Source organism: Odontesthes bonariensis, chromosome 11, assembly GCF_027942865.1.
Source record: "Odontesthes bonariensis isolate fOdoBon6 chromosome 11, fOdoBon6.hap1, whole genome shotgun sequence".
Lineage (NCBI taxonomy): Eukaryota > Metazoa > Chordata > Actinopteri > Atheriniformes > Atherinopsidae > Odontesthes > Odontesthes bonariensis.
The window spans coordinates 6,777,439-6,805,030 of record NC_134516.1 but is presented as its reverse complement, the minus strand read 5'-3'; the positions used below and the strand labels follow the sequence as shown (position 1 = coordinate 6,805,030).

Genomic DNA, 27,592 nt, shown 5'->3' with positions numbered 1-27,592 from the left:
GACTGATGGAGGAGTCTAGCAGCTCTTCTTTCAGACTGATGGAGGAGTCTAGCAGCTCTTCTTTCAGACTGATGGAGGAGTCTAACAGCTCTTCTTTCAGACTGATGGAGGAGTCTAACAGCTCTTCTCTCAGACTGATGGAGGAGTCTAGCAGCTCTTCTTTCAGACTGATGGAGGAGTCTAGCAGCTCTTCTTTCAGACTGATGGAGGAGTCTAGCAGCTCTTCTTTCAGACTGATGGAGGAGTCCAGCAGCTCTTCTTTCAGACTGATGGAGGAGTCCAGCAGCTCTTCTTTCAGACTGATGGAGGAGTCTAGCAGCTCTTCTTTCAGACTGATGGAGGAGTCTAGCAGCTCTTCTTTCAGACTGATGGAGGAGTCTAGCAGCTCTTCTTTCAGACTGATGGAGGAGTCTAACAGCTCTTCTTTCAGACTGATGGAGGAGTCTAGCAGCTCTTCTTTCAGACTGATGGAGGAGTCTAGCAGCTCTTCTCTCAGACTGATGGAGGAGTCTAACAGCTCTTCTCTCAGACTGATGGAGGAGTCTAGCAGCTCTTCTTTCAGACTGATGGAGGAGTCTAGCAGCTCTTCTTTCAGACTGATGGAGGAGTCTAACAGCTCTTCTTTCAGACTGATGGAGGAGTCCAGCAGCTCTTCTTTCAGACTGATGGAGGAGTCCAGCAGCTCTTCTTTCAGACTGATGGAGGAGTCTAACAGCTCTTCTTTCAGACTGATGGAGGAGTCCAGCAGCTCTTCTTTCAGACTGATGGAGGAGTCTAGCAGCTCTTCTTTCAGACTGATGGAGGAGTCCAGCAGCTCTTCTTTCAGACTGATGGAGGAGTCCAGCAGCTCTTCTTTCAGACTGATGGAGGAGTCTAGCAGCTCTTCTTTCAGACTGATGGAGGAGTCTAACAGCTCTTCTTTCAGACTGATGGAGGAGTCTAACAGCTCTTCTCTCAGACTGATGGAGGAGTCTAGCAGCTCTTCTCTCAGACTGATGGAGGAGTCTAACAGCTCTTCTTTCAGACTGATGGAGGAGTCTAACAGCTCTTCTTTCAGACTGATGGAGGAGTCTAACAGCTCTTCTTTCAGACTGATGGAGGAGTCTAACAGCTCTTCTCTCAGACTGATGGAGGAGTCTAACAGCTCTTCTTTCAGACTGATGGAGGAGTCTAGCAGCTCTTCTTTCAGACTGATGGAGGAGTCTAACAGCTCTTCTTTCAGACTGATGGAGGAGTCCAGCAGCTCTTCTTTCAGACTGATGGAGGAGTCTAACAGCTCTTCTCTCAGACTGATGGAGGAGTCTAACAGCTCTTCTTTCAGACTGATGGAGGAGTCTAACAGCTCTTCTTTCAGACTGATGGAGGAGTCTAGCAGCTCTTCTTTCAGACTGATGGAGGAGTCCAGCAGCTCTTCTTTCAGACTGATGGAGGAGTCCAGCAGCTCTTCTTTCAGACTGATGGAGGAGTCTAGCAGCTCTTCTCTCAGACTGATGGAGGAGTCTAACAGCTCTTCTTTCAGACTGATGGAGGAGTCTAACAGCTCTTCTCTCAGACTGATGGAGGAGTCTAACAGCTCTTCTCTCAGACTGATGGAGGAGTCTAGCAGCTCTTCTCTCAGACTGATGGAGGAGTCTAACAGCTCTTCTTTCAGACTGATGGAGGAGTCTAACAGCTCTTCTCTCAGACTGATGGAGGAGTCTAACAGCTCTTCTTTCAGACTGATGGATCCCTTCTCCTCTGGAGGCAGAAGGTCGGCCTCACCACAGACATCCTGCGTTCACACATTTCCACGTGTGAAGCTCCTCTGCAGAGGCCGGATGATGAAGAGTTCAGAAGCCTGAGGGGCACTTTACATGGAAACAAAAACGGGTTAAAAACGCAAAACCTTTTTGCGGATGCACTATATCGTTTAGATGGTAACGGCGTTTTGGGGGCATGAAAACGCAAAAAAGTGAACCCGCCCTCCAGAGTGGAATTCTTGAAAACACTCCACTGTCGCGCCACCGTGTAAAGGATGAAAAACGCAAAACTGCGTTTCTCGTAGAAATGACGTGACAAGCATCTTGGTAGTGTTGCCACCTAGCCATCTGGCGTGTTTACTGCATCGATAAATATGAAACGTCACACACTTTTGCGTTTCCGTATGCACGCAGAGTTTCACTCTAAAACGCTCGTCTAAACGCAGATTTAAAAGTGAAAACGAAACGCCACTTTTGCGTTTTGGTTTCAGATCGTTTCCGTGTAAAGGTAGCCTGAAGGCCAGTTTCTCACCTTAAATCCAGTCTAATTTATGGGCTGGGATTGTTGCCTTATTCTAGTGTTTCAGGTCGATTCTGGGCTGAATTCAAATACAAATATTCTTAATTATGCTTTAATTTGTCTTCAAATGTGGCTTCTTTGCCATGATTATGTCCAAACCAGTGCCGTCGCTTTGTTTCTCAGGTCATGCTGGAGCTTCTGGCTCCTCTCTGTGTCTCTTTGGGATATCTGGGCGTGGCTCACCTGCTCACCTGAGCCCCAGCAGTGCCAACATGTGTGTCTCAGTTCATTAATCTGCCTGAAAAGAAAGCTGTTCTGCGTTTGTTTCATGAAGAATGAGGTGTGCTTTGTTCTGAGTTAGCTGCTCGGTGGAGAACCTGAACAACAGGAGTAACACGAATTAACCCAGGTACTTACATTTAAACTTTACATTTAAAATGTGCGTTTGAGTCGATTTCCCTTTTTAAAATAACAGCGGGCTGCATCCTGAGTGCAGTTTGGGCTCAGCTTTAGATGATCTGTTGGCACATTTCTCACAAAGTTTCCACTAAATTTAGATTTTCCACGTCTTCACTGACCCAACATCTGGATAACATGTAGAAATCTATAAAATATGATGCAGCAACACAACCAAAGACAGCTGATCCTGTTCCATCGGCTTCCTTTAACGACACTTTTTAAACGCTTTGGGAAGTTTTTCAGAGGAATCTGGGTCCATTCCTGCTGAATCCCAGATCTCAGCTGCTCAGCAGTCCCAGCAGGTTGTTGTTGTTGTCTGGTTCTCCTCTTCATGATGCTCCAACATGTTCAGCAGGAGGCAGATGTGGACAGATGTGGGCTGCAGGCAGGCCGGTGGAGCTCACACACTCTGTGTGGATGAAGCTGCTGGAAGTCCTGCAGAATGAGGTCTGGCGTCGTCCCGCTGAAATAACCACGGAGCTCCCGGGAACAGACGTCACCTGGATGGTCAGTCGTCAGCGGTTGTAACGCAGCTAATTTAATAAATATCTCCGGCACTAGGCTCTGAAAACAACGGGTGTTACACTTTGACATATTTAATCCTCTTTTTTTTAGAAGAATTAAGTACACAGTGAGACTTTTTCCTGGTTCAAAGGTGGTGACAACAAGCTGAGCTGTTGGCAGACAGATGCCATTTCCATCTTTTAAAGGGAAAACGACACATTGTCCCGTGCTTTTCTGCAGATGTGCAGGTTGTTCCACAGAATCTTTCCCTGTAGATCTTATAAACCTCTCCTGTTCGGGTCTGTGGGTTTTCCTGTTTTAGGTTCTCTTTGTTTTCCCTGATTGGCTGTTGCTCCAGCTGCTGCCTTCCTGATCACCTCCACCTTTCAGCCCGGAGCTGCATCTTTCCATGCTGGAACTGAGCCGAGTGCTCGTGGAGGATTTACCCGCCTGCTGATCCTGGTCCCGCCGTTCAGGACTCTGGTTTTTGGATCTTCGGAAGCAGCTCAGCATCTCTCTACATTATAGACTCCATCACTGTAATGCTATTTTAACTGGACTTCCCAAAAAGAGCATTAAACATCTGCAGCTCATCCAGAACGCTGCTGCTGGAGTTTTAACCCGGACTAAGAGATCTGAACACATCACAGCAGCTTTAAAATCTTTACTCTGGCTTCCAGTCAGTCACAGAATAGATTTTAAAAGCCTGCTGATGGTTTACAATCTGTGATGTGTTCAGAGAATATAAAGCCAGCAGAGCTCTGAGATCCAAGGACTCAGGTCAGCTGGTCCAGTCCAGAGTCCAGACTAAACATGGAGAAGCAGCATTTAGCTGTTATGCTGCAAACAAGTGGAACAAACTGCCAGTGGAGATTAAACTTTCACCAAATGGAGACATTTTTAAATCCAGGTTAAAAACATTTCTGTTCTCATGTGTCTATGCATGAAATATCTTTGAATTTATCTGGACTGTTGCTTGTTTTTAAATTCATTTAAATTATTTTATTTGTTTCTCTTTATATTCTTTTATGTATTTTTAATGCTTCTTCCACTCCCCGCTGCAATGCTTTTATTTTACGTAAAGCACTTTGAACTGTTTTGTACATGAAATGTGCTACAAATAAATTTGATTTAGATTTTTTTTTTTTTAATATTATAGTTCACACTGCTCCCTCCCCCACTCCCACTCTAAGTTTGTTCAGTTCAACTGGACATCTGGTAAGAACTGAGGAACTGTTCGTGTGTTCAACATGTTGGACCCCAGAGTACGGTGTGTTTGGCTCCATGACTTACGTTTGTCACACCTCTTCCCTCGCCAGCCGGACGGACAGTCGCACACATCAGGACCGACGCACCTGCCGCCGTTCATGCACATGGGCTCGCACACGCCTGCAGGAGGGAGAGGAACACGCTAAGCTCGCTCCTCTGGGATCATTTGTGAAGCACAAACTGAACTTTTAATGACCGGAATGACACAAAAATGAACATTTTTAGGTTTAATTTTTTGGCGTGAGCCACATTAGCTTCTTCAATGTAGAAACTCATCCTGGAATCCAAAGAAAAATGACCATAAATTCATCAAATTTGCCTTTACCTTGAGAAAAGAGACGTGGAATAAAGGAAGAACAACCTTTTCAGAGGTAAGCTGAGGAGAGTTTAGGATTGAGTAAAGGAAAGGAGTAAAAGTGATGGACTGACTTTTCTCGCAGCGCTTCCCCGTGTATCCCTGCAGGCACGAGCAGACGCTGTTCCTCATGCACACGCCGCCGTTTTTACAGGGCGGACTGCAGACGGCTGCAGGCGGGAGAGGATTAAACGGGTCAAACCTGGGGAGTTTAAGCTTTCCTGTTGGCTTCGGCTGTCCCGATGTGCTCGTACAGCGCCGCCTCTTACCGTTCTGACACTGGGCTCCGTAGAAACCGGGAGGACACTCGCAGGCGTCGGGGCGGACGCACATCCCTCCGTTCAGACACACGGGCGAGCAGAGAGCTGCGGCACAGAGGAGGCGACGCCGGGTTAGTGCGGCTGTGAACCTCACCTGGACACCTGCTGCCCGTCCTGCACTCACCGGTCTCACAGGACGGTCCCGTCCAGCCCGGCACACACGTGCACTCGTCTGGGGACGCGCACCGGCCGCCGTTGTTGCAGTGACGGCCGCAGACCACTGCGGGGACAAAAAGCAGCGTCATCAGACTGAGCTTCTGACCACATGAGCTGTGTTTCTATTAAAGGGACAGTTCGCCTCTTTTGACATGAAGCTGTATGACATCCCATATCAGCAACATCATTTCTGAACATCTTCTTACCCCCTGCTGCGTCCTGTGAGCAGAGTTCCAGCCTCGTTTTGGTGTTGATGAAGGTAGTCCGGCTAGTTGGCTGGGGTTTAAAAAATAAAGCGTTTTGCTTCTCAAAACAATATGCGTTCAACAGAGTAATACATTTGCATCACAAAATCGTTCTCCAGGAAAAAGTCACACCTCACAATCTATTGGCCCGATTTTCTCTCCCTTCGTATTACTCTGTTGAACGCATATTGTTTTGAGAAGCAAAACGCTTTATTTTTTAAACCCCAGCCAACTAGCCGGACTACCTTCATCAACACCAAAACGAGGCTGGAACTCTGCTCACAGGACGCAGCAGGGGGTAAGAAGATGTTCAGAAATGATGCTGCTGATATGGGATGTCATACAGCTTCATGTCAAAAGAGGCGAACTATCCCTTTAAGGTTGACATGTTGCTTCAGTAAAAACATGCATCCGGCTGGTTTGGAGAAACAACAGATGTGTAATTTATTCAGTTTTAAATGTGACCCATAAAGACAGAGAACCCCAGGTCTGCCCTGAGGCCTCCTCCCGGTGGGACATGTCCCAAACCTCCTGACCAGATGTCTGAACCACCTCAGCTGGCATCCTTTAGACAGTAACCTGACAACTGAACCGCCTAAAGAGGGTCTGGCTCCACCAGTTACCCTCAGAAGTTCTATCGTTGGTTAAATAAGGTCCAGTCTAAGTATGGCAGCATCTCTGGATATATAAACCTGTTCTGTAAGGCCTCAGAGGGGCCAGGGGGCCACGTAAGCTGTGAACACGCCACAGAACTGGGCTTTATTGAAGAGTGGCCAGAAAAAGCGGAATTCTTTTCCAAGAACAGCGTCCCCACAGTGGAGCACGGTGGTGGCAGCATCATGCTGTGGGACTGGGACACTGGTCAGAACTGAGGGAACGATGGATGGTACTAAATTCAGGGAAATATTTATTTATTCTTGTATTTTATTATTTTAATTTCTTTGTTTTTATTTTTCTGTACAGCACTTTGGTCAACTGAGGTTGCTTTATAAATAAAATTGGATTGGAAATACTTGAGGAAAACCTATTTTCTAATTTAACTTTTTAAGATGAATGAGCAGAACAGGCGGTACCACGATTACACCGCTGCTCGTCTTTCAGGGCTCTTAAAGCGAGGAGAAGAAGTTAATTCGGTGGCGATAATCCTGAGTCGGTTCTGCATTGATTGGACCGACTGTTTCCTCGCCAGATGTCCGGCATAAGTTTTCATGAAAGAGGTGGAAAAGTGAAAAGAAAACTGAGAATTCGAGAAGAGAAAAAGAGCTGCAGGCGACTTCAGAGACTTAAAAGAATGGCAGAACTTTGACTCTATGCCTTCATACGGGCGCAGCACCTCAGGTTTAGAGGGAATTTCACACTTTTAATTTGGTTAAAGATATTTTTTAAAAATGGAACGAGAAGTTTAAAGAATTTGAACTCACAAGTCTCACACCGGGGTCCGACGAACCCGTAAGGACAGGAACACGTCTGCGGTCCCACACATGTGCCTCCGTTTTCACACGCTAACCTGCACAGAGCTGCACAGACGGACATGTTTGTTATAAAAAACCCTAAATGTGAGATTATACATCCTACTGAGCAAAAGTTCTGTGATGTAACTGCAACAGATCAATGCTAAAAGCAGCCTTTTAGAAATATATCACAATAAATTCACGACTGGATGAGCTTTACCTTCCTGACAGACGTCTCCATGGAAACCTCTGGGACACTGGCACACATCTGGAGCGATGCAAACGCCCCCGTTCACACACTCCGGCTCACAGATCGCTGATAAAACGCAGAAAGAACAAACTGATTTCCAGCTGAACCTGTTTAAAAGGCTGAAATGATTCGTCCCAGCTTTGTATCTCACCTGTCTGACAGTTGGATCCCGTGTAGCCTGGCTTACAGCGGCACGTGTTGGGCGCCGCGCACTCCATGTTTCTGCCACACGGATGTCTGCAGACGGCTTCAAACAAACCATTTGGGTGTTAATCCTCTGACGGGTCAGTTTAACGTCTGTCGGGCTGCTTAAGGACGACTTTACGAGGTAAAACCCGAGCAGATACCAGAGATGGGACCAAGTCCCAAGTAAGTCCCAAGTAATTTTTTCTTGGGCAAGTCAAGTCCTGTAATAGGTCAAGTCACCTTATTATCGCAATTTTACCTGCAGAATCTGATGTTAATAAAGTGAAAACACAAAGATATAAGTAACTGTCAGTAAACATCATTGGCCAATGTGTCCAACCTGTCCACCCCGTATCAGATCAAGCTAACGTTAGCTAACTACCAACTAGGCTAACAGGATAATATTAGCTAATTTGACAACCACTTACTGGTCAGAAATGACGAACAAAGTTGGAAGTTGTCGTCTGGCTGTCTGAGATGTTGATGCCGCATGTCTTGCACTGTGCTGTTCGTCTTTTGCCGTCAAAATAGTAATTACGAAAGCCGAAGACAACGACTCTCGGTCCCGCTGACATGTTGATGCATATCTGATATGAGTTTATTCTCTCCAATAAACACTAAGGTATGTAGAGAGGGCATGGCTTATTGACAGGGTAGGGATCCAATCATGACGCCATTCTCAGCCTGCGCTCCTACCGGGTAATCCATATTATTTTTAAAAATTAATTTATTAATTTTATATTCAAACTGAAAACATGAACTGAATAACACTCAAGTCATTCAAGTCATCGTGTCTCAAGTCAAGTCAAGTGCCGAGTCTTTAAATTCCAAGTCCGAGTCGAGTCTCAAGTCTTTTATTTTTTTGTCAAGTCAAGTCACAAGTCATCAAAACAGAGACTCGAGTCGACTCGAGTCCAAGTCACAGTGACTCGAGTCCCCATCTCTGGCAGATGCCCACGCTCACCTTGGCAGGTTCGTCCGTCTCCGGTGTGTCCCACAGGACACCGCCCACAGCGAAAGCCCCCGTCCTCTGTTTGCTGGCACTGGACCCCAGGAAAGCAGGGCCGCTCGGCGCAGGTCGCCACCCGTCTGCTGGCGGTTGTGCCGCTCTCGGCCCGCCCCTGGAGGGACGTAGCTCCCTGTGGGGGGGAGCTGTGCGCGGACTTAACCGGGGTTGTCGGGGGTATCGCCGGCACCGTCTGCGGCGCCTCTGGGCCGTCCGATCTGGGCTCGGCCTCGTCTCCGTCTGCGGAGAAGTCAGACTCGGACAGCGAGAAGGACAGAGCGGTGAGGGCAGCGGTGAGGGGGAGGGCGGGCCGTGGAGGGGTCCAGGGTTTGGCCCGGGTGGATGCGACGTGGTGGAGCTGCGGTCGGGCTTTCTGTTTGGGGTGCGTCGCTCCGTCAGACGGAGGGGACGCAGTTACCCTCAGGGATGGAGCATCAGTCGGGGCTCCTTCAGACTTCTGGGATAAGGAGTGAAGTGAGGGGAGTGTTACTGGAGGCCAGAACTGTGGCTGCTCATCAGCACAGAAACATTTACTCACCTTTGGGACCAACTCTCTGAAAGCGGGGATTCTTGATCTGGCGTACATCCTGGCGTCCTGTCCGGGGTTGGAGACATGGAGGGTACCGACCGGTGTCCCAGCCTCCCTCCTCCCTGTCCCGGCTCCTCTCTCGGATGGAGGGTCCTGACGCGCTGGATTGTCTCGGTGCGCTCTGGTTCCAGATGAAAGGCGTTTGATGCTGTGCCTGATGGGGAGGCTCGGCAGGTGGAGCGTGGAGGCTTTGCTGCTGCTTTTGAGGGAGGATCGGCTGGACTTCCCCTGTGTCTGCTGCTGAGGGAGGTGGTTGGATACTGGGAAACACAGGAGGTCAAATTAGGGCCTTATTCCACTCTCCCTTAAACAGTTATCATCCAGCCTTAGAAATTATAGACTTTGCAAAAGCCTTAGATTTCTCCACAGGGTTTATAATTAAAGCAATGCTGCATATAGGCTGTGTTTGAAACCGCATACTAAATACTACATACTCGTCGATCAGACAGTATGCAGAGCGTTTACCCACAATGCATTTCGCTCCTGCCTGAGCCGAAATCAGCCGGCCTGAAGCTGATTTCCCTTAAGCTCTAAACTCTGTAAACTTTAGCAACATTTGAAACATTTTCAGGTGAGAAAGTAGTCGTTTAGATCCCCAACGTGTTGAAAACCTGACAAAATACCGGCTGTTTACAATTTTGTTCCCACGAATTCGGCGCTACTAAAGCTAGCCGCAGTGAGCAACGCACTTCCGGTTATTTTCACAAAATAAAATACCCGTTGCCTATTATCATAGAGAAAGCCATTACCATACAATTGGTGCTTTTGTTTTGAAAACAGGAAGTGAACCTACCCTCGTTGTAGCTAGCTTGAAACTGCCGTTTTGACAGGAAATGACGATCGGCGACGTCACGTTACGTTGCATCTTGGGTAGTTTGAGTATGAGTAGTAACCTCGTGATGCATACCCAACATTTCGGAGAATCTAGTATGCATCCGGGAACTTCTCGCTTACTCAAACTTGCATACTAACTCAAAACGTTAGTGGGAGTAGTAGGAGAAGTATGCGGTTGCGAACACAGCTATAGAGTTTGGAAGGCATGTTTCCTGTATTTATCCTGCTAAAAAACCAACAACATTACCAGAATAGTGCACACAATCTAAGTGTCGGTCATGATTGTGGCAGACTGCACCGTCTGCATCAACACTGTAACTCGCTCCGTGACTTTCCAGACAAACAGGATCCACCACAAGAGGATTAAAGCTGGAGAGAAACTGAGATTTTCTCCCCTCATGAGATCTGTTTATTACATCCAGGCAGTCTCTGACCACAGATGCTGATCTGCTGCTGTAATAAAGGACATTCTTCCCAATCAGGGAAAACAACACTGGGGAAACTGGAACTCCATAAGAAGAAAATCAGGATCTTAAAAGCCGCAGAGTCTGAGAGGAATCGCATTACCCAAGGAGGCTTTCATCAACTTTCTTTAAAAAGAATATGGGAAAAGCTTTTTGAGATTAAAATACAAGGAAGAGGGTGACGTACATGTTGGATAATTAAATCACTCATTGGAAATGACTCCTAAAACTCTCAACATCTTATGCCAAATGCGTTAGTAATGTGACTGGAGGAGCCGGGGGGGAAAGGGATCCTCTACCTTGTTGGGAGGTCTTCATGCAAACGCGACCGTTGCCATGGAGACCAGGAGGGCAGCGGCCGCAGACGTAGCCGACGTGCGGCGGCCTGCGGTTGATGCACTGGACCCCCGGGAAGCAGGGCCGGCTGGCACAAGTGGCCGAGATGTTGACGGATCCTGGAAGAGAGGAACCGTGAGGTCAGAGGTCACGCTGTCCTGGTCAGGGTTTCACTCTTTGCACTTCTGTCCAACTAATGCGAGCAGAAGCCGAAACATGTTCAGCTCCCGTCTACAAATGTTCTCTTCTAGTTAACATCTGGAAATAAAACATCTGTGTCTCTGGTTAACTATTTTTTTTTTTTTAACCAATAAGACTGTGTGCGTTGTCATCTAATACAGTGAAAAACACCCCGGCTGGTAGACAACAAAAGTTAACTATCTGGTCGACCTTTTAGTCTTTCTAGTTCACTAAAAGTTCAAATATGATCCAAGCAAGTTCACAAAAAAACTGAGGAAGTTTGGGTCCTGACAAAACTCTAAATCCGGAATACTTTAATAGTAATTATTTTTATTTAATTTAACTAATTTAATTATTTATTTAACTTTATTGATATTCAGTACCTTTGAACAGAAGAGCTAATATACTGAGGACTGAAACTGCCTCATCTGAAATAAATACGAAAACGGCTCAATAGATGAAATAAGATGATAAATGCTTTCAAAAAGCTTTTTAAAAAGTATTTAATGCTGTAATAAATGTCTTAAGACTTATGTTAAAACCCCCTTTCATTTAGTTTTATTTATTTTCTTAATCGGATGTTTTTAATTCCTTATTTTTCATCTTTTTCTCTCCAAATTATTCCTTTCAGTTTCACATTAAATTAATCTATTTCTTGTTGACGCCTCCGTGAGGAAATAAACAAGATTTAACACTTTAATTTCACATGTTTATACTCTTATTATTGCATAAATATGTTATTTTAGGAGCATTTATTGTTCTTTCCTCCATAATGGGTCTCACTGCACACTTTCTCCATCTGCTCGGTGGTATTCTGAGCAACTGGTTACCTTTTGGGCACTTTGTGAATATTCTGACTCTCCAGTTCATCTCTAATTGGTGTGAAAATGAACCGGTCAGCAGGCGTGGTTTAAGTGACGGTCTCTAACTAACGAGGCAGCAGCATCTGTGCTGCGTTCAGGGACCCACCGGTCCGTTAAAAAGCTGACATTTCAGGGACCCACAGGCAGTTTGATAGCTTACCTCAGAGATACTCATTATGCAGCTCCTCAAGCTTTAACTGGCGGCTCGCACTCATAGTAGCTTATAACAATATGGTAACAATAACAATACATTTTTTCAAATAACACAGCGAATACTGCACAGTATTAAGTATTTTTATTACGTTTACGTTTTTGTATTATTAAGTATTTTTATTAAGTATTAATTAAGGCTTAATGATGTTTCCTAAAGGGGGCACACTGTTAAACCTGGCAACGCAGCCCGCTTAAACCACCTCACACTTGACCGCAGAGCACGCTAGCTCCTTCAGCCAGCGCGAGATGCAGGCACAATGGATCGGTTTTAAACCAGCACAGAAACATGCTCATCCTGAATGTCTCACTATGATTACAACAACAAACTACAAATACAACATGAAGAAAGTCAAGGACATGCATGCCAGCTTCCGTTCAGCTCAGTATTAAGGTAAATATGGTCTGAATTGAAAATGTATTGGCTGTGTTGTTTCTTTTTTTGTGGGATGTTTTATATGTAGAAATGCATATTTGCAAAAGGGGACTTTAGTATGTTGTTGTAAAAGTGGCTCTTCCCTTGATTTTGCTGCCAATGTGGCTCTAGTGAAAACAATAGTGAGTATCTCTGGCTTACCTGCTGAGGTTCTGCTGTTTCCTGCAGCAGAAGTTCTGCCAGCTGTGTTGCTGATCTTAGGCTGGTCCAGTTTCACTTGTTCTGGTGTAGTTTCTGCGACGTTCTTCTCGGTGTCGGATGGGTTTGGGACACCGCCGTCAGTTTTCCTTAAAGGATGCCTCGCTTTGTGGGACACGCCCGCGATGCTCTTGTTGGTTTCTGCTGCTGCGAGCTCCGGGTTTGAGCCGATCCCCGGAGTTCTCCAGGAGGGGAACTTGTTTTCCGGGTTGGTTCTTGGAACCGTCTTACCTGCCTCGGCTTCCACCTGCAGAGAACGACCGGCTGAGGATCTCTGGAAAGTATCCGTCTTTATTTTGGGGGCTTGCAGCAGAACATCTGGCGCCTTGTAAACAGTGGTACGAGAAGCAGATGTGGGGATGACGGCAGCTGGTCTGAGGACTGATGCATGAAGAAAGACACAGATTTCACTTTGGGTTGCTTTGTAGCACCTTATCTGATGTTAAAGACGCTTTACAGTGATGGTGCAACATGGGGGTCAAAAAGTGGTTTCTAAGAGTCAAACCGCAGCAGGGGGACGAGTTTGTTCAAAGATCTCAGTGAGGCATAATCACCGCTCGCTGCCCATCAACACATTAGCAAAGCAGGAAACAATCTGTGATTTACAATGACAGATGGCAGCAAGTCAAATAAGCCTGAATTTGATTTATCTGCTTCAGAGCTGCCAAAACTTCTGGCGTATCCCAACACAAGGAAGGCAGCCGGCTTCATTTTATAAGTTGGGAGTCCAGTTTCAGAACTGTCGACTCTTCTGACCCAACATATTTAATGCCCAGTTATTTATAGGATGTGGAAGGTGAAAGACCTTTTCTTCTACAGGGGAAACTGGAGGGTTGTTGGGCCTTTTTACTCAGCATCCATCTGATCCAGGCCTGTGCTCAGATTTCCGTTTATCCAGCTTCAGTTTGTTTGTTTTGCCTGCAGCCCTGATCTCAACAGGCGGCTGCTGAAAATGCAACTAAAGGAGGAACATTCATCATTCCCCTCCTGCGCATCCCTGACATTTAAGCTCCCTTGACTCATAAAGCTGTGTATCTTTTGCGCTGAACTGAGCGAGGAAGTCAAATAATTCAAGACAAAGTCTCGGGGAGGACTTAAAATAAGCAGTAAAACAAACGGGGGTGAGGAAATCCAAATATCTGTCCTCATTGGCTCCATAAAAATGATAAATATATTACTGACTTTAATCCATGCTCTGTACTCTGTTGCTGGGCAGTCTTTCCATCGGGGGAAGGACTGGTTCCCAGCTTGTGTTTGAGTTGGAAAAACATGCATGTAAACACAATGGCTGCGTTATTAAGCTTGGCTGGAAGCAGGCGAGGCTTCAGCTGCTATCAGTCATCTGGTTTCCATTCAGCACGAGCGCTCCGTCCCTGCTGAGCCCCTCGGAGGCTCTGCTGCGCTGAACAAGTTCACCTCTTTCTGTTGGAGGTTGAACACGCTGCAAAGTGTTGGCACCATCATCACAGCCTCCAACAGACGCTTGTGTATGATTGTGAAGGGGATAGTTTTATCTCTTAATCTGAGAGGTTGCACAATCTTTAAAACTGCAGAATCTGATTAACTCACGCCGACTAATGGGATCCAGGTTTAGGAGCATGAGGGGTCTGGTGTGTGCAGTACGACAGCAGGGGAGTTATCTCAGCATCAGGAGCTATGCTGCAGGACAGCACAGCATCTTAAGGGAGCTATTTCCTCAGCTTGTAATGCGAGTTGACAGAAAGTTGACAGTTGATAGAGGCGGGGGTCTGAAGGATTATCTGAACTTTGTGCAAACTTGAACACATGAAAACGCTGTAAAAGACTTTCAGAGTTGTGTCATAAAAGATGTAAAGCGGTGTCGGATAGATGCTAACGAGCATCTAAACGAGCCTGATGCAGAGCCTCATCACACCTTCGGACCGACAGACTTTGGGTTTGTTGTGTTTGAGTTCAGATTTCTTGCTCTGTAACATCTTTAGGTTTTATCATGTTGACTGAGACGTGCTCAGTCCTCTCTGCCCTGTCTTGTATTGTAGCTAACTTTATTTCCTTTGTTCATTCCTGACAGTTGGTTTTTCCCCTCCGGTCTACATGTGTTCTGTGGACTTGGAAATCTTCCAGCTTTGTCCCCTGGGGGATTCTGTGAGGTGCTGTGGGTGAATGGGGTGCTGCAGTTGCTGTTTGGGATCTATTAGGTCTATTTATAACCAAAGCAAGAACTGTGACTGCATCCTTGGCACAAAATCTTGCTCATGTACGATGCATGTTGGGCTCGTCACTCAGTGGGGTCACATGGCACTGAAATGATCGGATTATTGGCTAAATTACAATCAGACTGAGTTATTAAATTCATATAGACACCTTAATCTGACTAAGAATTGGATCGGATGGGATTCAGACCCCGAGATAACTGGGTTGAAAGTCACACTAAACCTGCTTGTAGACGCTGAAGCACGTGGTGAATCAGACTTTGCGTTCTGCGCATGCTCCAGATGTTTTCCCGGGGTCGTGACCCGGAAGTCAAAGGAGACGATATTCCTGTTGTTGTCTCCGTCAGAAAGAAACAAACAACGCGATGGAGAACGCTCCGTTGGGCATCGAGTTTGTGCAACAAGCAGCTCATCACAGACCAAATGTAGAGGGACGTAGCTTCATCTGGCTCTGCGTTCTCCATCTTTCTCCAATGCCTGAGTTTGTTGTTGTTGTTGGTGGTGAAGAGGTCAACAGGAAGTGGCTCTATTAGCAACAGCTGGAATGGGTACAGCGCCACCTATCATACCGGGGTATGACACGCTTTGTGCCTCTGATCCCATTCATTCACCGCCATATATCCAAAGAGAATTACCCTTAATAACTCATTCTTATTGTAATTTAGCCAATAATCCGACCCTTTCTGCCATGTGACCCCACTGAGTGATTCTGTTTGATTTTCAGGAGAGGAGGGGGTCAGCTTTCAGAACCGCAGGGTTGCATCTCTGCTTTTTGCTGATGATTTAGATCTGCTGGCTTATTCAAGCCTTCACTGATCAGACCGCAGCCGAGTTGAGAGGAAAACTCAACTGGAAACGGGCGGTGTGCTCGATCTATGTTGGGGATGAGTCTATGCCTCATGCAGAGGGTTTAAGTATCTTGCTTACGGAGGTGGACGGACAGATCTCCGGTCTGTTGTGGTGAGGAGGGAGCTGAGCCGGAAGGAGAAGCTCTCAGTTTACTGCTCCATCTCTGTTGCTGCTCCTCGGCATTAAAAGGAGTCGGCTCAGGTGGTTCAGGCATCTGGTTGGGATGCCTCCTGTTCGCCTGCCTCTGGAGGCTTTTCAAACATTTCCAACTGGGAGGAGGCGGCGGGGCAGACCCAGAACCCGCTGGAGGGATTACACATCCCTTCTGAGCTGGGAACGCTTCAAGATCCCCCCAGGAGCAGGAGGACTTGAGAGGGAAGTCTGGGTTTACCTCCTGGACCCAACTTGGATAAGTGGACCAAAAATAAATGGATAGAAAAAGATCCTCATCATTAGCTGCTTTAGTTTGTTTTTATGTCCTCTTTTTGGCTTTCCCCGTCCTCCAGAGTTCTGTCTGTGGAAAAGTGCTGCCTCTGGTTTTACCTCAAGGTTTTACCGTAGGCCTCATGATTAACATCTTGAAATGGGACCTCGGTAAAGTAGAGAGATGTTTAGAATGGGTGGCATCATTCACTTTAGTTCGCCGCTGAATAAAATCTCTATAAAGGCTGATTTATGGTCGCCTACGGAGACTTTCTGGAGACGCTCTCGGTAGCTTGCGAGCATTGGCCAAAATTTCTATCTATACGTCGAGGCAACGGAGACCGCAAGGGTTGTGATTGGTCGGCTAATTTTACAACATCGTTTCCGGAATCACTTTTCCGGTTCAGCTCCTTCCTCTCAGAGCAACAACATCGCCATTTTTGAAAGAGTTTACTGTGTGCCGGTCAACATTTGGTCAAAATTATTTGCATTTCAATATCAACAAGCTCCAACTCCAACAACAGTCTTTCTGTCTCGGTCACCATCGTTCGCCGTGAGGAGTGGAACGGAGCCGGAAGGTGAACAATCAATCAACCACTTTCACCATAGACGTCGCGAGATTGGGTCGTTTAACGTAGCAACGCCTACTGATCGGGAGGTGAACGGCCTTGCGTATCCGACTTCCCGACGGAGAACTTCGAAAGGACGGACTACGGAGACGGATTGAGGGATAGCGACGGAGAAGCATACTGAGGCCTTAAGATCCCAGAATGAGACTATGTTGGACAGACGCTCGGCCCCCAGCCCCGCTTTGCATTCCCAACAGTCGGAGCACGTCTCCAGCAGGAAAATCTCCTGCAGTTTGGTGCATGTGGGACAATCTGCTGCTGAACGAGTCTGGAACAGATTTTCTGCACCTGCTCTTGAAAGCCTTTGCACCGATCGTATTGGCAAATCTTTTGCTTTACAAACTTTTACGTGACACAATTACTGGAAACCCAACTCTGTAAATGAATGGCTGAATCTTCTTCTCCACAGAAAGATCACAGACTCTGCAGGTCTTACCAGAACAAGTAGTCCCGTTTCCCAGCATGCCTTTGGGGCACGGGCCGCAGCCGTAGGAGCCAAAGCTGTTGAAGCACTGGACTCCTGGAAAACATGGCTTCCTCTCGCACTCATTGATATCCTCCAGGCATGTTAATCCTGCCAAACACACACACATAAAGTGTAACTGTGATCAGTCCTTTTCATAAAGTTTAAAGTTGGGTTTGAGGTCTTACCGCGCAGCCCTGCGGGACATTGGCATCTGTGCCCGCCGGCCGTGTTGATGCACCGTCCCACGCCGCACGGAGCCGACAAACATCCGTCCTCGTCCTCGCTGCAGAGCTTCCCCCGCTTGCCCTCGGGACACAAGCACAGATGCTTCCCACTGCCGGCAGGAAAGTTGATGTCCGTCACACATGTGCCGCCGTTTTCACAGCCACACGGCACCACGTCGACCTGTCGCACATGGGGAAAAAGACGCCGCCGGGTCACATCCTGCTGGCGTAGCCTTTACTTTCATAACTGCTGCCGCTCCCCTTCTCCAGCCTCACCACCACAGTGAAGGTGCTCTGGGCGTTGCACTCGTCAGACAGCGTGAAGCGGAAGAACCGTCTCGCCTGACGCCCGTTCTCCACCTCCAAGGTCAAAGGCGCCTTCCAGATGAGGAGGCCAGCCGGGGAGAGCGCGGCTCCCTGTGGCCCCTCCTCCAGCTGGAACAGGAGCGCCGATCCCTCGGGGTCGGACGCCGCAAACTGGAAGACGAAGTTCTCTCCGGCAAATGTTCGCAAGTTGCTTTGAGGTTGGTGGAATGATGGCGGCTCGTTGACTGTAAACAGATGATGAAGGTAAACACAAGAAACTTGTGCTCAAGAAAAAAAAAATGGACCAGACTCAGTGAATAATTCCCTATAATATAGACCAGTGAGCAGTGCTGACCAACATGTCATTGGGGTCATCAGGTGGGAACCTCCTTTCATCAGTGTTTCGTCTAGTTGGGCCCACGACACCTCCAGGAGGCTAGAGAGTGATCACTGGCGACCCAGAGTCACTCCCCTAATGCCAACCAACACTCCTCACACCACAACAACCATCTTTTTTTTCCACAGCCACAAACTACCTCAGCCTCTCACCAACTGCACACCAGTCACAGCGGGGTGGGGATTCAAACCCTGGTTCGGGTAGGGGGTAATGAAAGTATAGAGGGTGCCAAAAGTCAAGGCAGGACAAGACACACTAGCAGATTCAGCAGACAAACTCACCTAAACAGTCCTACAGTCACTAAGAATGACAGCAAAATCAAAGCCATACAACTCACTCAAGGCCAACTCACCCAAAATGGCCGACTGGTTTCAAAAGGCTCACATGGCCACACCCTCCACTTAAATATCTTAAACTTCTTCCTTGCTTCTTCCAAGAGTCTGTTTACCCTAAGTGCTCCCCCAGCTGGGCCCCCAGCTGCTATTGCTTCTTCTAATCCGAATCCACTGACTGGACTTTACTGCCTCATCTGACACTTCCTTCACTATTTTCCTCACACTCTGTCCACTTACACCCAGCTCCCCCAACAATGAGACAACAGACTTTGCAACAAATCCTCTACATCCTACTTCCACTGGACAGATCCTAACCTTCCATCCTCGCTGCTCTGCTTCTGCCCCTAACTCCACATATCTAAGCTTTTTCCTTTCATATGCTTCTGCTACTAATTTCTCCCAAGGAACAGTCATCTTCCTGGATCTTAACATCTCCAAGACCAAGGAGATGTGGCTGGGAAGCAGCAAGAAGGGAGGCAATAAAGACACTGGGCAAACCTTCAGGCCAATCAGCATGAAGGGTCAAGAGGTAGAGCAGGTGTCACAGTTCAAATACCTTGGGACAGTCATAGATAGTCAGCTACAATTTCAAGACCATGTAGACTACACATTCAAGAAAGGAAGACAGCGCCTGGCTCTTCTGAGGAAACTCAGGGGCCTCAACACCAGTCAGCGCACCATGTCAATGGTCTACAAATCCCTGACCGAGAGTGTGCTGACATTTAACATCGTGTCATGGTATGGGCACCTCTCTGTCAAACAAAAAAATAAACTGGCACAGATTGTCAACCAGGCTGGAAAGATCATTGGACACAAACAACTACAACTTTCACATCTATACACACAGGCCCTAACAAAGAAGGCATTTCAAGTCTATCAGGACCCCACTCACCCTCTGAACTGTGCTCTCCAGCTGTTACCATCTGGACGAAGACTAAAAGTCCCAATGACAAGGAAGAATGGTTACAAGCGGTCATTTGTTCCATCAGCTGTGGCCATTCTCAATGAAGATCTACCTCTAAAGTAACATAGTGTAGATAAGCTCTAAGTGCACCTTAAACAGTCTTTCAGCAGTAGTATGGTAACTTTTATATGGTTTTAATATTTGAGTGAAATGGACAGAGTAATGTGTCTTTATTCTATAGTTTTTATTTTATTCTTACCCGTATCTATTTATTTATTATGTTGAGTGTGATATGTGTTTGTCTTTGTGTGTTTTTATGCCATTACCAAAGAGAAATTTCCATTTCATGTAAGTTTAATGGACAATAAAGAACTCCAACTCTAACTAACTCTATGAAATAGACTCTCATTCTACTCCTAGACAACATATGGAAAAAGCTGAGGAACAGAACTGGCTGAGCCGCCGCTTCACCTGCAAGCTTTGGACGACAGAACCTTCCTGTCCTGAAAGAAGCTCTTTACACGCAAGCTTGGTTTGGCAAAAACATCCTCAGGCTATTCCTGGAAGAATAATTGTTGGCATCTCTAGCTTTTCTTTCCACATCATGTACCATCCTCCACTGAGATCATGCTTCCCCTGCAGACGTCCACCACGAAGAAACTGATGTCTATAGCAGGAGATGTTGATAAATTCAACCCCACAGCAAGGAAATTCAGGTTTTCAGGCTAATTATTCTGTGAAGTTGGACTGTTTTTACCCTCTTACACCCTTAACTGCATGCATCAGGCAGGGATTCACCCCCATTCCTCACCCATAGTGGTTAAGCAACGGCCCAAAGCATGCTGGGAAAGCTCCTTTGATCCGCTACTGGACAAAAACTGAGCTGCAGACCACCAGGAATGGCACTAATGGAGCAGAGTAGAGGGCTCGCTCTGCGTTATATCTGAAAAAGAACTGCATGAGATCCAGAATAAACGGTTTGTACCTTGGTTCACAGACCAGGTGAACTTGGATGCGTCGGGGTCACAGAGGAGGCAAGGACTGCTGGGGTTGGCGTCTCCAGCTGTGAAACACATCCCATCGATGTTGCATGTCCTCTCCTGACAAAAACAGCAACAGACACGGAGAACAGACGAAGATTTGTTGGTTTACTTCTTCTTCACTCTGTGTATAACAGGCAGGAAATCAGCTCTAAACACTGGTTATCTGCTTCATTTTCCTCATCTTCTGATGGCTGTTTGTGCTTGTTTTTCCATCTGCCCCCCCCCCACGTACACTTTTATACAAATGAAGTCTTAACTGCAGCATGATGTCAGGAAGGGAATTCGCTCTGTCTCTGCTTTAGTCATTCAATAAGCTTTAACAAGCATTTCCACTAAACACCCACTGAATCACATCTGGCTTTTCAATCTGCTTCCTGTCTTTAAATCAACAAACAATAGAGTTTTATTCGTAAGAGACTTGCTGAGGCTGTATATAACTGATGACCCTCTTTTAATTCTTAGGCTTTTGTATCAGTATATAATCAGGAATTTACCAGCTCTTAAAATGAGATAAAAACAGCCTCAGATGAACAACATAATACACTGTGTCATTATTTACTGAATAAAACTGAACCGAAACACAGAAGCAGTGTGTGAAACACTAAGGGATCCAACAGCTTGTAGGAGAACCTTTAGCAGCAATAAGTTGAAGCATCTCAGTCAGGCTGAGGTCTGGACTCTGACTGGACCGTTGCACACCTTGATTCTTCTCTTCTTCACACATTCTGCTGCAGATCTGCTGCTGTGTTTGGGATCTTTGTCCTGTTGATGAGCCAGTTTCAGCCCAGCTTCAGCTGTCGGACAGACGGCCTCACATCTGACTCTAGAACACTTTGGTACCCAGAGGAGTTCATGGTGGACTCAATGGCTGCGAGGTGCCCAGGTCCTGTGGCTGCAGAACCAGCCCAGATCATCAGCCCTCCACCACCGTGCTTGACAGCTGGTGTGAGGTGTTTGTGCTGATATGCTGTGTTTGGTTTCCTCCAAACGTGCTGCTGTGCATTATGAGCAAACATCTCCACTTTGCTCCGGTTGTTTATTGTTGTTTTTAATAATAATAATAAATCAAATTTGTAACGCACTTTTCATTAGCAAAAATCTCAAAGTGCTACAAAGTACAACTAAAATCAGGGATAAAATCAACATCATAAAAATCATGTGGCGGCAGAATAGGCTTGCTTAAAAAGAAAAGTCTTTAAGCCTCTTTTGAAGTCGCCCAGTTTTTGCATTGTTCTTGTGTTTTATGCCTTGTATTTTGAGTTGTACAGCACTTTGTTTCAGCCACAGCTGTGTTAAAAGGCTATATAAATAAAGTTGAGTTGAGTTGAGTTGAGTTGGTCTGTCCAAAGGACATTGTTCCAGAAGTCTGGTGGTTTGTTCAGATGTAGCTTTGCAAACCTAAGGAACCTAACCCAGATCCGCCCTCTTAGGACATCACCTGTTTTGTCCCAGCTCCTTACGCACTTATTTGTTTCCTTAATTGTCTTTGTTTTCTAAATTGTCTTCCCATTTGTCCTGGTACCTAACGTACCGCACTAGTAGTTATGCTCTAAGCTGTTTGGTTTTGGAAGGAAATGCACTTATGATTTCTTGTGACCTGAAGTTCTTTTGCCTACCGATGTGGAACACACTTATTGTAAGTCGCTTTGGATAAAAGCGTCTGCAGAATGACCGTAATGTAAAGTCTAAGCTGGGCTGCCATGTTCTTTTCAGAGAGAAGAGGCTTTCTCCTGCAGCCCTTCCACACAAGCCATACCTGTTCAGTCTGTTTCTAACTGTGCCGTCATGAACTTTAACCTTTAACATGCAAACTGAGGCCTGCAGAGTCTGAGATGTAGCTCTTGGGTTTCTGACCTCGGGGTGACCTTTAACCTTTAACATGCTAACTGAGGCCTGCAGAGTCTGAGATGTAGCTCTTGGGTTTCTGACCTTGGGGTGACCTTGCTGGGAGGTCCACTCCTGGGAAGATTGACAGCTGTCCTGAATGTTTTCCACCTGTGGATAATCTTTCTCTCTGTAGAAAACAGAGTGTTCTGATCCACCAGACCATAGCTTTTAATGAGAATGTGCTCTCTTTTTTACATTACTGTACATTTTTAACCCAAAACACCTGTAAGGTGTGAAAACCTCTACATTAAAGCCTCTCACGTTGTTGCTTTGTCTTAGTTTCAGACGGACAGATCACTGAAGCATTTGCTGCACAGTCTTTGCCTCATAATGGTGGTCGTAGTTTGAATCGAGCTAAATTTTAACCCCTCAGTACAAAGCCTCATGATACCCTCTGTTGGAGCTGTTGTGTCCTTTCCTTGCAAACATGACAGTTTCACTCAACCCACACAGATTCTACACTTTCATATGCAGATGAGTTCATGAAAAATAACTCTTTTCGTTCAACAGATTTGATTTGGAACGATTGTGCCGTCGTTAAAACGTTTGTCGACTTTCTGTCCTCAACCGGGTTAAAATAAAACCTGAAATCAATCGGATGGATTAGAGTTTCCACTGAACACGCTTCATCAGTCCCGGAAAAATTTCATTCCTTTCGCGGCTGCAAGTTACCTTTAACTTACAGAGTCCAGAGCGCGATGCTTCACAGACCTGGCAGACGCCGTCGTAGATGGTCAGAACCTTTTCCTGGCTGTACTGGGAGCCATCATTGGTCACCTGGGATGGAAAAATGGAGAGAGAGTCTGTTGGATTTCTGTCAACAACTTAAAGTTACGGGGGAAAACCGAGAAGCGGTCTTGCCTTCATCTCCCAACGAGCGTACGGTTTGTCGTCCATCATGAAGTCTTCTGTATTGACGGCGGTGTTGCTCAGAGACGGCACCACACAGTCCAAAGCCTTGGAGCTGAGGAAGGTGGCCTTTGTCCTCTGTTTTTCCCCCGGGACCCAAACTTTGTTTATGTACTGTTGAGGCAATTCAGAGAAAAAAACCAAAACAATGAAGGTTTTTGTCTTTAAGGCTCTGAGATTGACACGTCCTGGTCTTTCCTCACCTTTAGTCTGGTGGCGTGGCAGCTCAGCTCAGGAGAATGGATGAAGCCGAGGCCAAAGACCCGAACGGTGCGACAGCTGAAGCTTCTGATGTCACACAGTCCACTGTTCTCCAAATCGGTTATTTCAACTGGCTGGCCTGTTGGAGGAGAGGTTTTTCTCCATGATTTAAATTGACTTCTTTAGGGTTAATCAGAAAAAGGTTTACTATGAGTGAGGCTTTTAACCAGCTAAAATCCAGCTAGGGATTGTGAATTAAGTAAGAAAGTGACCCTTGCAGGGGGGCTGGGATGCGTTTTTTTTCTTAGGAAACACATCTGCTTTGGTGATATCCATGTAGTGATTCAACTATTCTAGAAAACGTAGATTTACAACCCCGCTGTAGTGCATTAAAATGTCCACTGATACTCACTGATGGTCAGGCTGCAGTCGTGGAAACTGTAGCTGGGATAGCACTGGCAGCCCCACTCTGTGCACTCCCCGTTCCCGTTGCAAAGGTTTGGGCAGCGCAGCGCCTTCACTACTTCCCCAGAAGCACCTGGCGAACTCGCCACCTCCAGAACTCGTTGCGTGCGGTTTTCTAGCAGCCGCCTCTCGCACTCGTTCTCCAGGTACGGCAGCAGCGCCTCTTCCCAGCCCAGGTCGTCTTTGAGCTGCAGGTCCAGCAGGCAGAGATCCACTGCCTCCTCCAGGCGGCGTCCCAGCAGCCCCCGGCACACTGCGCCAACGGTGGAGTTTGCCAAAGCCATCTGGCACACTTCCAGGGCTTTGGCCGAGGTCAGGCCACTTGGCGTGGGCCACTGAGGTCGCACCTCTGATCGAGCCTCTGCCAGGTGATCCTCAGGGAAAAAGTAGGCAAATTTCTCCAAATCAGCTTTGCTGAGGCTCTGTGTGGCAAAGACAGGCCGGAATTCAAATGACTCCTGTCTCTTTGGCCTGTCAACAGAAAGAAGAAAGTCCTCCCTGAACTCACCAGCCAGTTCAAACCCCCCCTCACCATTCTGACTGTGCTGGCCTTGAATCCAAATGTGCCTCCTCTCCAGAGGATGATCACTGAAAGCAGACATCTCAAGGATCCTTTCCTCTCTTTCTGGACTCTTAATGTGTTCCAATGTTGTGTCCATGGAGGGGAACACAGATGTGTAATCCACATTATCGTACGCAGGGCAGTCAGAGTGAGCCAAAGGATTTTTGTGCAAGTTCATCATCCCGGTGCCGGTGCTGTATCCTCTGGGGCACTGACAGAAAGGCCTCCTGACCTTCTGTGTTGTCCCAGGAGGCATTTTATCAAATAAACTCTCACCTGGAGCTATCCTAACACACAAAGAAGAAGAGAAAACTACAGTAACAAATAATAAAGTAAAGTAAAGTTCAGCTGAATTGGATCCAAAGCGAAGTTTAGCTCTCAAGTGTAAATTTTAGTAATAAACTCACCTCCAGTCCTCTATGAAGCGATGCGGCTCATCAGGGCCGTAAAAGCCACCCGCAGACCCCTGGAAGTCGTTGTTGCCATTGCGGTCGAAGGTTCCGCAGAGGCCTCGAGTGTTGCTGTAGTCGACGCTGGGTGCTCGGACAGACAGGCTCATCCCCCAATCAGCTACATCCGCCCTAACAAAGGCCCCGGAGGGAAAGATCAACTACGAGAGGAGAGTGATATCCAGCAGCCGGTTACTATCATGCAGTGGAAGCAAAGATTTAGAACTTAAATTATCTGCAGTTAAAGTTATTATCCCTAAAGGAACGGATCATTTAGAAGACACCAGTCTTAAAATGTTCGGATACCTACGGTGACCTTCTTCCCCTGGTGGGACTCCAGCACCCTGACCCGACTGCCCTCGTCACCATGGTTCTTCAAGGTAAGCTGCGGCCTACTTTCCTGAGGTTGGCCATTGCACATGTCAAAGATGGCTACGTCGTTCCCCTCCCGCACGGCAACGCCACAGTTGCAGGCGACGGGGTAGTGCCGACTGCCGCAATCCCATTGGCGAGTATGGACCTCAAACTCCCGAGCAAGGCTTCGGTACAGCACAAAAGTGCCCGTCTGGTGGTTCTCGTAACGCCTGCATGTAGCAGATGCATGTCAGGGACATAAAATAAATCAAATTAAGTTTGTTTATCTGGTGTTTAACTGCCAAACTGAGGGTCAGGTCATCAAACTGCCGATACCTGATAAGGTGGTAAATTACCTGCCATCGAGTGTAATGACATGTGGGTCAGTCAAAGAATAGCACATGGACGTCGGAACGTCCTGGACCACAACCTTGAAAAAGAGGACCAGACAAAACGGATCAAGGAAGGCTACACCATCTGACCTCAGGTCTCGCTGTTTTCACTAAACAGAGACTGGAGACAGGCCCCTAAAGAAACTGAAAATCTTACATTGGACACAACTAATGACCGTTTGGACTCTTTAAAGCCATTAAGCCTCCCTTCTAACCCTATGAACAGTAGCATTACTGTGTCTATATATCAACAATATGACAGTGAAACCTGTAATTTGAGCCATCATCCAAATAGCCCATAATTAAAGTAATAATCTGATTACTATATCACAATGCTGTTATTCATAAGTTGGCTTTGGAAACCACTGCTCTTTCCAGAAATCCACAAAACCACCACAGAAAAAACCCTCACATTGGCAGCCATTGGTGCTACAAAGACCAGTTTTATTCACCCGTGACCACAAAGAACACACCAAAGAGCCTCATGTGTGTGAGACCCACTCATTTCCTTGGATTTTATTTAATTTAACCACCAACCTGTCGCCATAAATGACTCACTTTGAGGGATGTTGGGACATAGCTCCTCCAGAGGCGTGGCGCACCGGGCCCGGGCAAAGCCCCGACCAAGCTGGGACGGTTCCCGTCTCGTGTGAAATCGGTCACAGCAGTGAGAAAAAACTTGGCCCGGCCACAGCTGCCCTCCCTGCAGGCTTTTGGCTGGATCTCCACCTGGCAGGCGGACAGCGCCACATTGGAGGCCTCACGGTCAAGGCTGTCTGTGGGTGTCAACATGGCACTAAATTAGTGTTAACGGACAGCACGGCTGCTTCTGAACTACTGGAACAATAACTTCCTATCCTTCTCCGATGTGATGATGTACAAAAAGACTGGAGATGGCACAAAGAGCATCTGAGCAAGGGAGAGGAAACTAAGTCAACAGAAGATGACAAGTTATTCTTTACCGTCATCTTTAGAACAACCACCCTCTGATTCATAGTTTTTATTCAAACCAGCTGTTCTGGTAAAAAAGAATAAATTCGAAGCTGTTCTTTTGCTCTAACTGCATTCACTCTGAACACAAACTAATAATTGGTATAAATCAGTAGATAAATTGGCAAACAGTCTAAACTGGTGGCTTATTTTATCAGTACAAGCAGAAAACAATACATAGAAACAGATAAAGTGTTTAAACTGGTGGCAAAATAGATGAATACAAGGTAGAAATCCATAGATAAATGTACAAAACCCTAGAAATTTGTACCAAGCTGAAAACTGTAGATAAATGCATGGATAAATGGTTCAAACTGGTGGCTAAATTTACAAATTAATGGTTTTAATGGTAGATGAGTTGGAATCGGAGGATAAATGTACGTATAAACGGTTCAAACTGGTGGCTAAATTTACAAATGAATGGTTTTAATGGTAGATGAGTTGGAATCGGAGGATAAATGTACGTATAAACGGTTCAAACTGGTGGCTAAATTTACAAATTAATAGTTTTAATGGTAGATGAGGTGGAATCGGAGGATAAATGTACGTATAAACGGTTCAAACTGGTGGCTAAATTTACTAATGAATGGTTTTAATGGTAGATGAGTTGGAATCGGAGGATAAATGTACGTATAAACGGTTCAAACTGGTGGCTAAATTTACAAATGAAAGGATTTAATGGTAGACGAGTTGGAATCAAAGGATAAATGTACGTATAAACGGTTCAAATGGTGGCTAAGTTTACAAATGAATGGTTTTAATGGTAGACGAGTTGGAATCGGAGGATAAATGTACGTATAAATGGTTCAAACTGGTGGCTGCTATGAAATGACAGATAAATGAAACACCTGTTTCAGGTTGAATCCATGTGAGATTAGGCTCACTCGGTTTTTAAGAGACGATCTGATCTTCTAGTAATAAAACTGTCAGCTAAACTAACAGAGCAGAGGTTACAGATACCATATCTGCTATAAGTTAAAGCAGATCTCTGCTACGTGTGATCCGCAGAGAACTCGGTTCAACTCACATTCTGAGCTTGTGTCGT

At 46.3% G+C, this 27,592-nt stretch overlaps 1 protein-coding gene across 1 annotated transcript in view; it reads right to left on the bottom strand.

The window, feature by feature from the left end:
- The window catches only part of LOC142391529 (von Willebrand factor D and EGF domain-containing protein), a 49,896-nt gene that overhangs the window by 3,250 nt on the left and 19,054 nt on the right, over positions 1-27,592 (bottom strand). Inside the window, exons 8-31 of the mRNA XM_075477363.1 lie at positions 26,116-26,333; positions 25,522-25,595; positions 25,122-25,395; positions 24,770-24,972; positions 23,748-24,649; positions 23,338-23,474; positions 23,087-23,248; positions 22,898-23,002; positions 20,281-20,395; positions 17,630-17,904; positions 17,315-17,534; positions 17,100-17,237; positions 12,514-12,939; positions 11,278-11,286; positions 10,647-10,802; positions 9,008-9,309; positions 8,419-8,962; positions 7,420-7,515; positions 7,239-7,334; positions 6,989-7,084; positions 5,291-5,386; positions 5,116-5,211; positions 4,921-5,016; positions 4,516-4,611 (exon numbers count right to left, since the gene is read on the bottom strand). Coding sequence (XP_075333478.1) covers positions 4,516-4,611; positions 4,921-5,016; positions 5,116-5,211; positions 5,291-5,386; positions 6,989-7,084; positions 7,239-7,334; positions 7,420-7,515; positions 8,419-8,962; positions 9,008-9,309; positions 10,647-10,802; positions 11,278-11,286; positions 12,514-12,939; positions 17,100-17,237; positions 17,315-17,534; positions 17,630-17,904; positions 20,281-20,395; positions 22,898-23,002; positions 23,087-23,248; positions 23,338-23,474; positions 23,748-24,649; positions 24,770-24,972; positions 25,122-25,395; positions 25,522-25,595; positions 26,116-26,333 — 4,932 coding nt within the window. The remainder of the gene's footprint in view (positions 1-4,515; positions 4,612-4,920; positions 5,017-5,115; positions 5,212-5,290; positions 5,387-6,988; positions 7,085-7,238; positions 7,335-7,419; positions 7,516-8,418; positions 8,963-9,007; positions 9,310-10,646; positions 10,803-11,277; positions 11,287-12,513; positions 12,940-17,099; positions 17,238-17,314; positions 17,535-17,629; positions 17,905-20,280; positions 20,396-22,897; positions 23,003-23,086; positions 23,249-23,337; positions 23,475-23,747; positions 24,650-24,769; positions 24,973-25,121; positions 25,396-25,521; positions 25,596-26,115; positions 26,334-27,592) is intronic.